The sequence below is a fragment of the Pseudophryne corroboree genome, chromosome 2 (genome assembly GCF_028390025.1).
Source record: "Pseudophryne corroboree isolate aPseCor3 chromosome 2, aPseCor3.hap2, whole genome shotgun sequence".
Classification (NCBI taxonomy): domain Eukaryota; kingdom Metazoa; phylum Chordata; class Amphibia; order Anura; family Myobatrachidae; genus Pseudophryne; species Pseudophryne corroboree.
This window is the reverse complement of record NC_086445.1, coordinates 743,516,791-743,534,053: the sequence shown is the minus strand read 5'-3', so window position 1 is coordinate 743,534,053 and position 17,263 is coordinate 743,516,791. Positions and strand designations below refer to the sequence as shown.

General features: G+C 47.4%; 1 protein-coding gene across 3 annotated transcripts in view; it reads left to right on the top strand.

Moving 5' to 3' along the window:
* PTPN22 (protein tyrosine phosphatase non-receptor type 22) overlaps positions 1-17,263 on the top strand; it is a 386,022-nt gene that overhangs the window by 309,921 nt on the left and 58,838 nt on the right. For all 3 annotated transcript variants that reach the window (XM_063955409.1, XM_063955411.1, XM_063955410.1), the window contains one exon: positions 13,772-14,520. In XM_063955409.1, coding sequence (XP_063811479.1) covers positions 13,772-14,520 — 749 coding nt within the window. The remainder of the gene's footprint in view (positions 1-13,771; positions 14,521-17,263) is intronic.

Genomic DNA, 17,263 nt, shown 5'->3' with positions numbered 1-17,263 from the left:
GCATCGCCGCTGTGCGATGCTTTTGTACTTGTGCGGGGGGGGCAGACTGACATGCAGGGCGGACTAGCCCTGTGTTGGGCGTCTCCCCGCATGTCTGGGAAGATGATCGCAGCTGTGCTAAATTTAGCACAGCTACGATCAACTCAGAATGACCCCCCCCCTGCATTTTAACAAGCATGGAGCTGGGTCAGGTACTTGAACAGGCTGGAAATACATGTGCAGCCTGAGATGTGGTGTGGAGCAGAATCATGAATCTGTGCAGCATTAAGGAACAAAACTGCACCATTGGAATAACCGGATAAATGCAGCATTAGCACAGCTTTAGCTTCACTCAGTTATGACAAAGCTAGACATTGGGCCTAATGCAGACCTGATCGCAGCAGCAAATTTGTTAGCTAATGGGCAAAACAATGACATACCTCCCAACATGACCTTCTTCAGGAGGGACAGAATGCTCTGCTCCTGGACTTCCCTCTCAATTTATGATTGCCATCACCTGTGGTGTAACATCTTTCTTTTCTCTGACGTCCTAGTGGATGCTGGGAACTCCGTAAGGACCATGGGGAATAGACGGGCTCCGCAGGAGACTGGGCACTCTAAAAGAAAGATTAGGTACTATCTGGTGTGCACTGGCTCCTCCCTCTATGCCCCTCCTCCAGACCTCAGTTAGATTTCTGTGCCCGGCCGAGCTGGATGCACACTAGGGGCTCTCCTGAGCTCCTAGAAAGAAAGTATATGTTAGGTTATTTATTTTACAGTGAGACCTGCTGGCAACAGGCTCACTGCAACGAGGGACTAAGGGGAGAAGAAGCGAACCTACCTGCTTGCAGCTAGCTTGGGATTCTTAGGCTACTGGACACCATTAGCTCCAGAGGGATCGACCGCAGGACCCGTCCTTGGTGTTCGTTCCCGGAGCCGCGCCGCCGTCCCCCTTACAGAGCCAGAAGCATGAAGATGGTCCGGAAAATCGGCGGCAGAAGACTTCAGTCTTCACCAAGGTAGCGCACAGCACTGCAGCTGTGCGCCATTGCTCCTCATACACACTTCACACTCCGGTCACTGAGGGTGCAGGGCGCTGGGGGGGGGGGGGGCGCCCTGAGCAGCAATAAAAACACCTTGGCTGGCAAAATAATCACAATATATAGCCCCAGAGGCTATATATGTGATAATTACCCCTGCCAGAATCCATAAAAAAGCGGGAGAAAAGTCCGCGAAAAAGGGGTGGAGCTATCTCCCTCGGCACACTGGCGCCATTTTCTCTTCACAGTGTAGCTGGAAGACAGCTCCCCAGGCTCTCCCCTGTAGTTTTCAGGCTCGAAGGGTTAAAAAGAGAGGGGGGGCACTAAATTTAGGCGCAATATTGTTTATACAAGCAGCTATTGGGGAAAATTCACTCAGTGATAGTGTTTATCCCTACATTATATAGCGCTCTAGTGTGTGCTGGCATACTCTCTCTCTGTCTCCCCAAAGGGCTGTGTGGGGTCCTGTCCTCAGTCAGAGCATTCCCTGTGTGTGTGCGGTGTGTCGACATGTTTGATGAGGAGGCTTATGTGGAGGCAGAGCAGATGCCGATAAATGGGATGTCGCCCCCTGTGGGCCGACACCAGAGTGGATGGATAGGTGGAAGGTATTAACCGACAGTGTCAACTCCTTACATAAAAGGCTGGATGACGTAACAGCTATGGGACAGCCGGCTTCTCAGCCCGCGCCTGCCCAGGAGTCTCAAAGGCCATCAGGGGCTCAAAAATGCCCGCTCCCTCAGATGGCAGACACAGATGTCGACACGGAGTCTGACTCCAGTGTCGACGAGGTTGAGACATATACACAATCCACTAGGAACATCCGTTACATGATCCCGGCAATAAAAAATGTGTTACACATTTCTGACATTAACCCAAGTACCACTAAAAAAAAAAAAAGGGTTTTATGTTTGGGGAGAAAAAGCAGGCAGTGTTTTGTTCCCCCATCCAATCAGTGAATGAAGTGTGAAAAAGCGTGGGTTCCCCCGATAAGAAACTGATAATTTCTAAAAAGTTACTGATGGCGTACCTTTTCCCGCCAGAGGATTAGTTACGCTGGGAGATATCCCCTAGGGTGGATAAGGTGCTCACACGTTTGTCAAAAAAGGTGGCACTGCCGTCTTAGGATACGGCCACTTTGAAGGTACCTGCTGATAAAAAGCAGGAGGCTATCCTGAAGTCTGTATTTACACACTCAGGTACTAGACTGAGACCTGCAGATAGTGCTGCTGCAGCGTGGTCTGTAACCCTGTCAAACAGGGATACTATTTTGCGAACATAAGACGTCGTCTTATGTATGAGGGATGCACAGAGGGATATTTTGCCGGCTGGCATCCAGAATTAATGCAATGTCCATTCTGTCAGGAGGGTATTAGAGACCCGACATTGGACAGGTGATGCTGACTTTAAAAGGCACATAGAGCCTTATAAGGGTGAGGAATTGTTTGGGGATGGTCTCTGGGACCTCGTATCCACAGCAACAGCTGCGAAGAAAATTTTTTACCTCAGGTTTCCTCACAGCCTAAGAAAGCACTGTATTATCAGGTACAGTCCTTTCGGCTTCAGAAAAGCAAGCGGGTCAAAGGCGCTTCCTTTCTGCATAGAGACGAGGGAAGAGGGAAAAAGCTGCACCAGTCAGCCAGTTCCCAGAATCAAAATTCTTCCCCCGCTTCCTCTGAGTCCACCGCATGACGCGGGGGCTCCACAGGCGTAGCCAGGTACGGTGGGGGGCCGCCTCAAAAATTTCAGCGATCAGTGGGCTCGCTCACAGGTGGATCCCTGGATCCTTCAAGTAGTATCTCAGGGGTACAGGCTGGAATTCGAGGCGTCTCCCCCCCGCCGTTTCCTCAAATCTGCCTTGCCGACAACTCCCTCAGGCAGGGAGGCTGTGCTAGAGGCAATTCACAAGCTGTATTCCCAGCAGGTGATAGTCAAGGTGCCCCTACTTCAACAAGGACGGGGTTACTATTCCACACTGTTTGTGGTACCGAAACCGGACGGTTCGGTAAGACCCATTTTAAATTTGAAGTCCTTGAACACATACATAAAAAAATTCAAGTTCAAGATGGAATCGCTCAGGGCGGTTATTGCAAGCCTGGAGGAGGGGGATTACATGGTATCCCTGGACATCAAGGATGCTTACCTACATGTCCCCATTTACCATCCTCACCAGGAGTACCTCAGATTTGTGGTACAGGATTGCCATTACCAATTCCAAACACTGCCGTTTGGACTGTCCACGGCACCGAGGGTCTTTACCAAGGTAATGGCAGAAATGATGATACTCCTTCGAAAAAAGGGAGTTTTTAATTTTCCCGTACTTGGACGATCTCCTTATAAAGGCGAGGTCCATGGAGCAGTTGTTGGTCAGAGTAGCACTATCTCGGGAAGTGCTACAACAGCACGGATGGATTCTATACATTCCAAAGTCACAGCTGGTTCCTACCACACGCCTGCTGTTCCTGGGGATGGTTCTGGACACAGAACAGAAAAAAGTGTTTCTCCCGCAGGAGAAAGCCAAGGAGCTGTCATCTCTAGTCAGAGACCTCCTGAAACCAAAACAGGTATCGGTGCATCACTGCACACGAGTCCTGGGAAAAATGGTAGCTTCTTACGAAGCAAAATTCCATTCGGCAGGTTCCATGCAAGAACCTTTCAGTGGGACCTCTTGGACAAGTGGTCGGAATCGCATCTTCAGATGCATCGGCTGATAACCCTGTCTCCAAGGACCAGGGTATCTCTACTGTGGTGGCTGCAGAGTGCTCATCTTCAAGAGGGCCGCAGATTCGGTATACAGGACTGGGTCCTGGTAACCACGGATGCCAGCCTTCGAGGCTGGGGGGCAGTCACACAGGGAAGAAATTTCCAAGGACTTTGGTCAAGTCAGGAGTCGTCCCTACACATAAATATTCTGGAACTGAGGGCCATTTACAATGCCCTAAGTCTGGCAAGGCCTCTGCTTCAAAACCAGCCGGTACTGATCCAATCAGACAACATCACGGCAGTCGCCCATGTAAACCGACAGGGCGGCACAAGAAGCAGGATGGCGATGGCAGAAGCCACAAGGATTCTCAGATGGGCGGAAAATCACGTCTTAGCACTGTCAGCAGTGTTCATTCCGGGAGTGGACAACTGGGAAGCAGACTTCCTCAGCAGACACGACCGACACCCGGGAGAGTGGGGACTTCATCCAGAAGTCTTCCAACTGTTGGTAAACCGTTGGGAAAGGCCACAGGTGGACATGATGGCGTCCCGCCTAAACAAAAAACTAGATATTGCGCCAGGTCAAGGGACCCTCAGGCAATAGCTGTGAACGGTCTAGTGACACCGTGGGTGTACCAGTCGGTTTATGTATTCCCTCCTCTGCCTCTCATACCAAAGGTACTGAGAATAATAAGAAAACGAGGAGTAAGAACGATACTCGTGGTTCCGGATGGGCCAAGAAGAGCTCTGTACCCAGAACTTCAAGAAATAATATCAGAGGACCCATGGCCTCTACCGCTCAGACAGGATCTGCTACAGCAGGGGCCCTGTCTGTTCCAAGACTTACCGCGGCTGCGTTGGACAGCATGGCGGTTGAATTCCGGATCCTAAAGCAAAAGGGCATTCCGGAGGAAGTCATTCCTACGCTGATAAAAGCCAGGAAAGAAGTAACCGCAAACCATTATCACCGTATTTGGCGAAAATATGTTGCGTGGTGTGAGGCCAGGAAGGCCCCAACAGAGGAATTTCAGCTGGGTCGTTTTCTGCACTTCCTACAGTCAAGAGTGACTATGGGCCTAAATTTGGGTTCCATTAAGGTCCAGATTTCGGCTCTGTCGATTTTCTTCCAGAAAGAACTGGCTTCACTGCCTGGAGTTCAGACATTTGTAAAGGGAGTGCTACATATTCAGCCCCTTTTCTGTGCCTTCTGTGGCACCTTGGGATCTCAACGTGGTGTTGAGTTTCTTAAAATCACATTGGTTTGAGCCACTTAAAACTGTGGATTTGAAATATCTCATGTGGAAAGTGGTCATGTTATTGGCCTTGGCTTCGGCCAGGCGTGTGTCAGAATTGGCGGCTTTGTCATGTAAAAGCCCTTATCTGATTTTCCATATGGATAGGGCAGAATTGAGGACTCGTCCCCAGTTTCTCCCTAAGGTGGTATCAGCTTTTCACTTGAACCAACCTATTGTAGTGCCTGCGGCTACTAGGGACTTGGAAGATTCCAAGTTACTGGACGTAGTCAGGGCCTTAAAAATTTATATTTCCAGGACGGCTGGAGTCAGGAAAACTGACTCGTTTTTTATCCTGTAGGCACCCAACAAAATAGGTGCTCCTGCTTCTAAGCAGACTATTGCTCGCTGAATTTGTAGCACAATTCAGCTGGAGCATTCTGCGGCTGGATTGCCACATCCTAAATCAGTAACAGCCCATTCCACGAGGAAAGTGGGCTCATCTTGGGCGGCTGCCCGAGGGGTCTCGGCTTTACAACTTTGCCGAGCTGCAACTTGGTCAGGGGCAAACATGTTTGCTAAATTCTACAAATTTGATACCCTGGCTGAGGAGGACCTTGAGTTCTCTCATTCGGTGCTGCAGAGTCATCCGCACTCTCCCGCCCGTTTGGGAGCTTTGGTATAATCCCCATGGTCCTTACGGAGTTCCCAGCATTTACTAGGACGTCAGAGAAAATAAGATTTTACTCACCGGTAAATCTATTTCTCGTAGTCCGTAGTGGATGCTGGGCGCCCATCCCAAGTGCGGATTGTCTGCAATACTTGTATATAGTTATTGCCTAACTAAAGGGTTATTGTTGAGCCATCTGTTGAGAGGCTCAGTTATATTTCATACTGTTAACTGGGTATAGTATCACGAGTTATACGGTGTGATTGGTGTGGCTGGTATGAGTCTTACCCGGGATTCAAAATCCTTCCTTATTGTGTCAGCTCTTCCAGGCACAGTATCCTAACTGAGGTCTGGAGGAGGAGCATACAGGGAGGAGCCAGTGCACACCAGATAGTACCTAATCTTTCTTTTAGAGTGCCCAGTCTCCTGCGGAGCCCGTCTATTCCCCATGGTCCTTACGGAGATCCCAGCATCCACTACGGACTACGAGAAATAGATTTACCGGTGAGTAAAATCTTATTATCCATTTACCTGTCCAAAACAGGTGCTGGCAATCACAAATTAAGAAAAAAGTCCAGAAGCAGAGCATTGTGTCCCTCCTGGAGAGGGTCATGTTTGGAGATATGCAATGAGCACTGCGGGAGGGGGGGTGGAGATATAAAATGTGCAGAGAGAGAGTTAGATTTGGGTGCGGTGTGTTCAAACTTAAATCTAGATTGCAGTGTAAAAATAAAGCAGCCAGTATTTATCCTGCACAGAAACAATATAACCCACCCAAATCTAACTTTCTCTGCAAAGGTTATATCTGCCCCATCTGCAGTGCACATGGTTTTGCCCATTAGCTAACAAATTTTCTCCTACGTCCTAGGGGATACTGGGAATCCATTTAGTACCACGGGGTATAGACTGGTTCACTAGGAGCCTTGGGCACTTTAAGAATTTGATAGTATGCGCTGGGTCCTCCCTCTATGCCCCTCCTACCAGACTCAGTTTAGAAAATGTGCCCGGAGGAGCCGGTCACGTCTCTGGAAGCTCCTGAGGAGTTTTCTGCATTTATTTTATATATTTGTTATTTTCATGCAGGACTGGATGGCACCAGCCTGCCTGCTTCGTGGGACTTAGGGGGGGAACGGCCAAACCTCTTGAAGGGTCAATGGTCCCGTTCCCTGCTGACAGGACACTAGCTCCTGAGGGAACTATTCTCAAGCCCCACCACGGCGAGCGTACATTCCCGCAGCATGGCGCCACCCCTAACACAGCCAGAAGAAAGAAGAGTGGTGAGTACTAAGGCAGCGCCCCGGTTAGCGGTCGCCGGCCATTATTGCGGCATGAGGGTACGGAGATGCACAGCTTCTACATGGGGTGGCTGGGTCTCCAGACTCAGTACACAGTGCAGACGCACAGCTTCTGAGGGGGCGAACTGAGTCTCAGTACACTATATGTGTACACAGTACCCAGACTGGCATTACAGACTTAAAAGAGGGCTGACTCAATTTTAGGCAAAATAATTACATCAGCCAGTATAAAAAAGAGCGGGAAGGCCGTGCGCCATTGAAGGGGTGGGGCTTCACTATGAGCAGATCCAGCAGCTCACTAGTGCCATTTTCCCTCTGCAGCTGACACAGACGCTAACTGACAGGGATGCGCAGCTCCTCCGGAGAGACTCCAGATTACCTCAGCGGTACCATGGGGTAATAGCAGTGGGGGAGCGGTTATTAGTGTACTGAGTCCCTAATCTATGTTCTTAGTCTGCGACTCGGCTAAGGTTGGAATTAGCGGTAAGGGCACCGTGTGCTGGCACCAGACTATCTCTGTGTCTCCCTGGAAGGGCTCTTTGTGGGTTAATTGTGCATTTAACCTTTTCCTGTGTGTGCTGTCACTGTTACAGTATGTCAGATAAAGAGTGTGTTTCATGTAAGGCACAGTGTTCTTCTTGTCCAGGGGGTTCACTACTGTGTACTCAGTGTAGTGTACCTACCAAGGCTAGCGGGGCAGAGCCAGCATGGCTGGACTCCATTAAGGGAATGATTTCCAATATTTCTACTAAATTGTCCCGCAATGAGAAAGAGACGCAATACTTAAGACAATCAATGACTGAGTTTATGAAAAGAGACTCAGTACCCAAACCAGCGTCTCAGTCCCCTGCCATTTGTCCGCAAAAACGTACTTTGGCCCATATCCTGCAGTCTGACACCGATGATGAGGGTCAGACATGGAGGAGGGGGAGCGGGAGGTGGACTCAGAGGTGGGGGAGGCTACTCTGTCACAGGGAATAGACGCTCTCATAGAGGCTATCAGAGAAGTTCTGCATATCCCTGATAAGGTAACAGAGGAGAGTGAGGAATCTTATTTTGATATAAAAAAAATAAATCCTCAGCCACTTTTCCTGTGTCAAAGGAACTAAATACCCTGTTTGAAGAACTGTGGGTAAATCCTGTTAGGAAATTTCAAATCCCTAAAAGGTTGCTATCATCTTTTCCTTTTCCTCCTGAGGATAGGAAAAAATGGGAAATCCACTGATATTGGATGCATCAGTATCCAAGCTGTCATGAAAAATTGTATTGCCTGTCCCGGGTGCAGACTCCCTGAAAGACACGGCTGATCGTAGAGTTGAGACCACACTCAAATCATTGTATACAGCTGCTGGGCTGGCCCGGAAACCCACCATAGCATGTGGGTGGATTACTAAAGCCATTGCCAAATGGTCCGGTAACCTAATTGAGGGGTTAGATACCTTGCCTCAAGGGGAGATTATTTTACTCCTGCAACATATACAGGACTCTGTGAACTTTATGGTGGAAGCCATAAAAGAAATAGGCTTGCTTAATGCACGCACCACCGCTATGGCAGTATCAGCACACAGGGGCTTATGGCTATGCCAGTGGATTGCTGATGCGGACTCCAGGAAAGGCATGGAAGGCCTACCCTTCACAGGAGAGGCCTTATTTGGAGACGTACTAGACAAATGGATCTCCAAAGCTAATGTGGGTAAGTCCACATATCTTCCTTCTGCAGCTCCCCCAGCCAGGAAGGCTTACTCAGATTCCAATTTACAGTCCTTTCGGACGGCCAAGTTTAGGGGAAAAACCAGAGGTTCTTCTACAGCCACCAGAGGCACTAGAGGTAAACCAGCAACTGCCGGTTCTCAGGAACAGAGCTCAAGCTCTGCTTCCTCAAAGCCTTCAGCATGATGGTGGACCGCTATGCCTGGAAGACAGGCGGGTGGGAGCCCAACTAAAATTCTTCAGTCACATCTGGACAAGTTCATGCCAGGATCCCTGGGTCATAGATCTTATTTCCCAGGGCTACAGACTGGAGGTCCAGGAGCTCCCACCTCACATATTCTTCAAATCAGGCTTACCAGTTTCTCACGAGGCAAATATAACTTTACAGGATGCCATTGTTCCAGTTCCACCTCATCTGCAAAACAAGGGGTATTATTCCAACTTGTTTGTAGTACCGAAACCGGACGGTACGGTGAGACCAATTTTGAACCTCAAGTCGTTAAACCCATACTTATAAGTGTTCAAATTCAAGATGGAGTCTCTGAGAGCGGTGATCTCCGGTCTGGAGGAGGGGGAATTCTTAGTGTCTCTGGATATCAAGGATTGGTACCTTCACATTCCGATCTGGCCACCTCATCAGGCTTATCTATGGTTTGCATTGCAGGACTGTCATTACCAGTTCAAGGCCCTGCCATTTGGTCTCTCCACGGCACCGAGGGTGTTCACCAAAGGGATGGCAGTGATGATGTTTCTACTCTGCAAACAGGGAGTGAACATTATTCCAAAAGATTTATTCCTTTGCTGGGAATGATACTGGGCACAGAGTCTCAGAAAGTGTTCATCCCCTTGGAAAAGACTATGGTAATCCAGTTGATGAGTCGGGCTGTCCTGAAGCCAACCCGGATCTCGGTGCATCTGTGCATTCGCCTTCTGGGGAATATGGTGGCCTCCTACAAGGCGCTTCAGTACAGAAGGTTTCATGCAAGGCCCTTCCAGCTGGATCTCTTGGGCAAATGGTCCGGATTGCATCTTCACATGCACCAGAGGATCCGTCTGTCACAAAAAGCCAGGATGTCCCTTCTGTGGTGGCTACAGACTTCTCACCTCGTCGAGGGTTGGAGGTTCGGGATTCAGAATTGGATTCTGCTAACCACAGATGCAAGCCTCAGAGGTTGGGGAGCAATCACCCTGGGGGTGCAGTTTCAAGGAAGATGGTCAAGTCGGGAAGTCGTCCTTCCAATAAACGTCCTGGAACTCAGGGCAATCTACAACGCTCTTCTGCAGGCCTCACATCTACTTTGGAATCAGGCCATTCAAGTCCAGTCGGACAATGTAACGGCGGTAATGTACATAAACCGACAGGGCGGAACAAAAAGCAGAGCAGCAATGTCAGAGGTGTCAAGAATTCTCCTTTGGGTGGAAAAGCGCGCTGTGGCGTTGTCGGCGGTCTTTATTCTGGGAGTAGACAACTGGGAAGCAGACTTCCTCAGCAGACACGACCTGCACCCGGACAAGTGTGGCCTTCACCCAGAGGTGTTCCAGTGGTTGACATGTCGTGGGAATATTTACAGATCGACATGATGGCCTCTCGACTCAACAAGAAGCTCAAGCGGTATTGTTCCAGGTCAAGAGACCCACAAGCAGTGGCGGTAGACGCTGTGACAACTCTGATCCCAAGAACTCTAAAGAGAATAAAAAGGGAAAAGGTTCAAGCAATACTCATTGCTCCGGACTGGCCGCGAACGGCCTGGTACGCGATCTTCTCAAGATGCTGATCGAAGATCCGTGGCTTCTACCTCTTCATGAGGATCTTCTGCCCATTCGTCTATCAGGACTTACCACGGCTACGTTTAACGGCATGGAAGTTGAACGCCTGATTCTAGCCAGGAGACTGATTCCTGACAGGGTCATCCCAACTATGATCCAAGCCAGGAAAGGGGTAACGTCTAAACATTACCACCGTATATGGAAGAAGTATGTTTCTTGGTGTGAAAGCAGACAATATTCTGCAGTGGAGTTTCGTCTTGGATGTCTACTGCTTTTTCTGCAGTCGGGAATGGATGTGGGCCTACGTCTAGGCTCTATTAAAGTCCAGATTTCGGCCATGTCTATTTTCTTTCAAAACAATTGGCTTCTCTCCGTGAGGTCCAGACATTCTTGAAAGGTGTTTTGCACATCCAACCTCCCTTTGTGCCTCCCCCGGCACCTTGGGATCTCAATTTGGTTCTGCACTTCCTACAATTGGACTGGTTTGAACCATTACAGGTGGTGGATTTAAAGTACCTTATATGGAAGACCGTCACACTGCTGGCCTTGGCTTCAGCAAGACATGTGTCGGCGCTGGGGACATTGTCTTACAAGAGTCCGTACTTAATTTTCCATGAGGACAGAGCCGAACTCAGGACTCGTCAGCAATTTCTTCCTAAGGTGGTGTCTGCATTTCACATAAACCAACCTATTGTGGTTCCGGTTGTTACGGACACCTCTGCTACTTCAAAGTCATTGGATGTTGTGAGGGCTTTGAAGGTGTACGGAAATAGGACAGCTCATCACAGGAAATCAGACTCGCTGTTCGTTCTTTATGATCCCAATAAAATTATGTGTCCTGCTTCAAAGCAGTCAATTGCACGCTGGATCAGGCTCACTATCCAGCATGCTTATTCCACGGCAGGATTGCCGGTTCCAAAATCTGTACAGGCCCACTCTGCTAGGGCTGTGTGTTCTTCTTGGGCGGCTGCCTCGTGTGTGTCAGATTTACAGCTCTGCCGAGCAGCTACTTGGTCAGGTTCGAACACGTTTGCAAAGTTTTACAAGTTCGATACTTTGGCCTCTGAGGACCTCCAGTTTGGTCAATCAGTTCTGCAGGAACCTCAGCACTCTCCCACCCGGTTTGAGAGCTTTGGTACTCCCCCATGGTACTAAATGGATTCCCAATATCCCCTAGGACGCAAGAGAAAATAGGATTTTAATTACCTACCGGTAAATCCTTTTCTTGTAGTCCGTAGAGGATACTGGGCGCCCGCCCGGTGCTTCGTTCTTCCTGCACTGTTACTTGGTTAAGTATTCAGGTTTGTTCAGCTGTTGCTGTTCATGTTTCAAGTTTGGTTAGCATGGCTTTCCTATTGTTCTGTGTGCTAGTTCGTAAATCTCACCACTTTCCATATCTATGCTTCTTTCAAAGGTGGTCATTCTGAGTTGTTCGCTCACTAGCTGCTTTTAGCAGCATTGCACACGCTAGGCCGCTGCCCTCTGGGAGTGTATCTTAGCTTAGCAGAATTGCGAACGAAAGATTAGCAGAACTGTTACAAAATAATTCTTTGCAGTTTCTGAGTAGCTACAGACCTACTCCTAGATTGCGATCACCTCAGTCCGTTTAGTTCCTGGTTTGACGTCAGAAACACGCCTTGCGTTTGGCCAGCCACTCCCCCGTTTCTCCAGCCACTTCTGCGTTTTTACCTGGCACGCCTGCGTTTTTTAGCACACTCCCGGAAAACGCTCAGTTACCTCCCAGAAACGCCCCTTTCCTGTCAATCACACACTGATCAGCAGTGCGTCTGAAAAGTGTCGCTCGAACACCAGCAAATCTACTAAGTTTTGTGTTAAATAACTTAGCTAGAAAAACAAAATATATAGACAGCGCTAGTAGATTTCTTATTAAAATTATTTTTATTCTTTATTTTAATAAAACTCCTTTTCTTACCTCTATAATTAATGGCATACAATTTTTCTAAAATAATATTAACTAAAACATGCAATATCAACATAAAACATTCATATCACATTGACACCTTACAATGCTCCGCTCTGTGAAGTGACAGCTGGATACAGTTAGCTCACACTAGTTTCACTTCAATGTTATAATGTCTCCCAATTCCGCTCTGATACTTAATTGCTCTATTGGGTCAAGCTGTAAAATGATACTTTGTTACTGCAGTATAACAGAGCCGTTATTGTGAAGTCTCTTATTCAGAGTATCATCTAATGATGGGGGTAATTCCAAGTTGATCGCAGCAGGAAATTTTTTAGCAGTTGGGCAAAACCATGTGCACTGCAGGGGAGACAGATATAACATGTGCAGAGAGAGATAGATTTGGGTGTGGTGAGTTCAATCTGCAATCTAAATTGCAGTGTAAAAATAAAGCAGCCAGTATTTACCCTGCACAGAAACAATATAACCCACCCAAATCTAACTCTCTCTACAAATGTTATATCTGCCCCCCCTGCAGTGCACATGGTTTTGCCCAACTGCTAAAAAATTTCCTGCTGCGATCAACTTGGAATTACCCCCATGATTTTTAAAAACACAGCGATCTTTGCTTCCAAGTACAGATTTGACATGCGGAGTAGAATGATTTTAAATCCCCTTTGAGAGCATCATTGATTTAGTGGATGGTGACAGTCAATAAGTTGAGCACATTGGTTGATTAATCATGCATGTGTTAGTTAATTTTCCTCACAGCAGCAAAGTTAATAATGTGTCTCAGCAAACAATTTGAACATGGCCATGTTAATAGTACACCATTACCACGCTTCCTCCTGGGTTCCGTTGCATAACACTCCCGGCTCTGGTGCTAGAATACCTTTTGAAGGAGCCTTATCCGGAGATCGTTTGACGTTTTCCCAGCGTATTGAGGCAAATGCAAGGTATGCTGATTAGGGTGAGTATGGATCATAAAAGACGCGTTTCTCCGCCTCCAACCATCGGCGGCTTCCTCAGTACCATGAGCATGCGCATTTTCCACCTAATCGCTGCGTTGCGAAAAACGTCAACGAGCAAACAACTCAGAATGACCACCAAAGTTTGTTTGTCTCCTCGGGCACAGTTTCCTAGACTGAGTCTGATAGGAGGGGTATAGATGGAGGAGCCAGCGCACACTATCAAATTCTTAAAGTGCCCAAGGCTCCTAGTGGACCCGTCTATACCCCATGGTACTAAATGGATTCCCAGTATCTTCTACGGACTACGAGAAAAGGATTTACCGGTAGGTAATTAAAATCCTATTTTTCCATTGTTTAAATATTTACTTTTCTCAAGTGTAACAAAAACATTAATATATACCAGTTGAACAACTATAGTAAAGTAGAAAAAAACCATGAAAGGCATACATATTCCTATTAACACTAATATTGTTCTTTTTATAGTAATACAGGTAATAACATGATTGGAGAAAAATCTCAAGACTCTATTGGGAGTTTATCTGCAACAGCATGCACCAGTGGAGCAACCTATAATGACATTATGGTGCCTTTAACAACTCCAAAGATGTATAAAACTTGCAAAACCTCAAACATAAATAATCTCAGCACCCATACCTTGGATTTAGTCAGTCCATGTACAAATACACCTTATCCTTTGTCCAGAACACATTTTGGCAGAATTACCCAAAATATCACCAGCAATAATTCTGAGAACATACTTCCTGTTACTGATAAAAGATGCTACAATGTGCATGCACCATTAATGAGAACCAAGTCCACTCCTTTTGAACTGCTACAACAGAGACAGTTGATCATGTCGGAGCATGCTGTCAAAGAACCAGCTGCCTACCCATATAAACCAAGTTTTCTGGAATCTAATGTTGGCCAATGCTCAGGACTTACAGGCTCTTTGGGTAACATCAGTACTGTCCATAGTAGTCATGTATACATTCGCTTGACTGAAGATCCTTATTTTTCTCCAACATCCTCTTCTGATCCCGGCTCACCAATATTTGCAGATTTTTGCTTGGAAGCCCCTTCCCCTGATATATCCATACCAAAAGTCAAAGAAATGCCAAGCTTTAACTTGCCATTGTCTGCCTCTTATCATTTATCCCATGTGAATGAGTCTTTTATCCAAGAGCCACTAAAAGGGCAAGACGTATTTCATGACACCATCCTAAATTTCAAGGGTAAGTATCAACCAACTTCATTTTAAGCTGTGAATAATGCAACAATTGTTTGTTCTATAATCATTTTGTGCAGATTGCAGTACATGTACATTTAAAAAAGTAGAACCATATAACAGGGGCCTTTTATTATGGTCAGCACAGAGAAAGCAAACAGTAGTTATTATCTGTCAATTGCATTTAAGGGCATGTCTGAAAATGATCCAACCAATTATAATAGGTTTTATCTACAGGAGTGAAGCTTGTTTAGTGGTGTTCAAACAATGATATTTTCCTAGTTCAACATTCCTGGGTGAATGCCACCAATCTACTCCTAGGAATCCAGCTCAACCTTATACAGTACTGCTGAAAATATGACAAAGGAGTAGAAAATTATGCATCTTCCTTACAACTCTACATTATTTTGTCAATCCTTGTAAAAGCACTATTGCTTAAATGTATTTAAAGGTGCCCTCAACGTTCTTTAAAATGCTCTTCTGTTCACCATGTGTGCATAACAATGCTCCAGTCTCCCCATTCCTTTCCTCCCATCTCCCCCTGTCCTTTGCCCAAACCAACAGAATACATAGGCCTCACATGGAAGCATCTAGTAAACAAAAAGTTCCTCAGTCTCATATCATTACATGTTACACCAGAAGGAGAGGCATGGGGGGTACACAGAGTGTCCCGCTGACCCACCCAATCCCCGCAGTATGCAAAGGGGAGAAAGGTTGGGAACTCTCCTTCTCACCAGAGCAGTAAGTGAATAGACATAGCATACATGTGCGTAGCATCTAAACAAAGCACCAGGTAGAGGGAATGTCAGCAGCTCAGGAAGCGCTGGCCATATGACCCCAGTGTGACTAAAAATGGTGTCATACTGCAAGACTACTGTACACCACCTTTTTGGGTGCCCTTCTCCACACCTTCTGCTTTTTCACAGGTATGGATTGGGCCACCTCCTCCTTTCCTGACTTGCAGCCAGGCGGTAATGTATTCTGTCAAATTCACAAACACCTACATATAGTAGTTTCTGATGTCTTCCTAATTGTCAGTGGATCATCCCCCCCTTCCTTCCCACAGATGCAGCAGGACTAATGCACTCAATGCTGTTGACCTTCAATAATTGTAATTTCTCTATCGTCCTAAGTGGATGCTGGGGTTCCTGAAAGGACCATGGGGAATAGCGGCTCCGCAGGAGACAGGGCACAAAAAAGTAAAGCTTTACTAGGTCAGGTGGTGTGCACTGGCTCCTCCCCCTATGACCCTCCTCCAGACTCCAGTTAGATTTTGTGCCCGAACGAGAAGGGTGCAATCTAGGTGGCTCTCCTAAAGAGCTGCTTAGAGAAAGTTTAGTTTAGGTTTTTTTCTTTACAGTGAGTCCTGCTGGCAACAGGATCACTGCAACGTGGGACTTAGGGGGAAAGTAGTAAACTCACCTGCATGCAGAGTGGATTTGCTGCTTGGCTACTGGACACCATTAGCTCCAGAGGGATCGAACACAGGCCCAGCCGTGGAGTCCGGTCCCGGAGCCGCGCCGCCGACCCCCTTGCAGATGCTGAAGCGTGAAGAGGTCCGGAAACCGGCGGCTGAAGACTCCTCAGTCTTCATAAGGTAGCGCACAGCACTGCAGCTGTGCGCCATTTTCCTCTCAGCACACTTCACTGGGCAGTCACTGAGGGTGCAGAGCGCTGGGGGGGGGCGCTCTGAGAGGCAAATATAAACCTTATACAAGGCTAAAAATACCTCACATATAGCCCATAGGGGCTATATGGAGATATTTAACCCCTGCCTGACTGGAAAAATAGCGGGAGAAGAACCCGCCGAAAAAGGGGCGGGGCCTATCTCCTCAGCACACGGCGCCATTTTCTGTCACAGCTCCGCTGGTCAGAACGGCTCCCAGGTCTCTCCCCTGCACTGCACTACAGAAACAGGGTAAAACAGAGAGGGGGGGCACATTAATGGCTATATATATATATATTAAAGCAGCTATAAGGGAGCACTTAATATAAGGATATCCCTTGTATATATAGCGCTTTGTGGTGTGTGCTGGCAGACTCTCCCTCTGTCTCCCCAAAAGGGCTAGTGGGTCCTGTCTTCATTAGAGCATTCCCTGTGAGTTTGCGGTGTGTGTCGGTACGTGGTGTCGACATGTATGAGGACGATATTGGTGTGGAGGCGGAGCAATTGCCAAATATGCAGATGTCACCCCCCAGGGGGTCGACACCAGAATGGATGCCTTTATTTGTGGAATTACGTGATGGTTTATCTTCCCTTAAACAGTCAGTTGAGGACATGAGGCGGCCGGACAATCAATTAATGCCTGTCCAGGCGCCTCAAACACCGTCAGGGGCTGTAAAACGCCCTTTGCCTCAGTCGGTCGACACAGACCCAGACACGGGCACTGATTCCAGTGACGACGGTAGAAATTCAAACGTATTTTCCAGTAGGGCCACACGTTATATGATTTTGGCAATGAAGGAGACGTTACATTTAGCTGATACTACAGATACCGTAAAACAGGGTATTATGTATGGTGTGAAAAAACTACAAACAGTTTTTCCTGAATCAGAAGAATTAAATGACGTGTGTGATGAAGCGTGGGTTGCTCCTGATAAAAAGTTGATAATTTCAAAAAAGTTATTGGCATTATACCCTTTCCCGCCAGAGGTTAGGGCGCGCTGGGAAATACCCCCTAAGGTGGACAAGGCGCTCACACGCTTATCCAAACAAGTGGCGTTACCCTCTCCTGAGACGGCCGCACTTA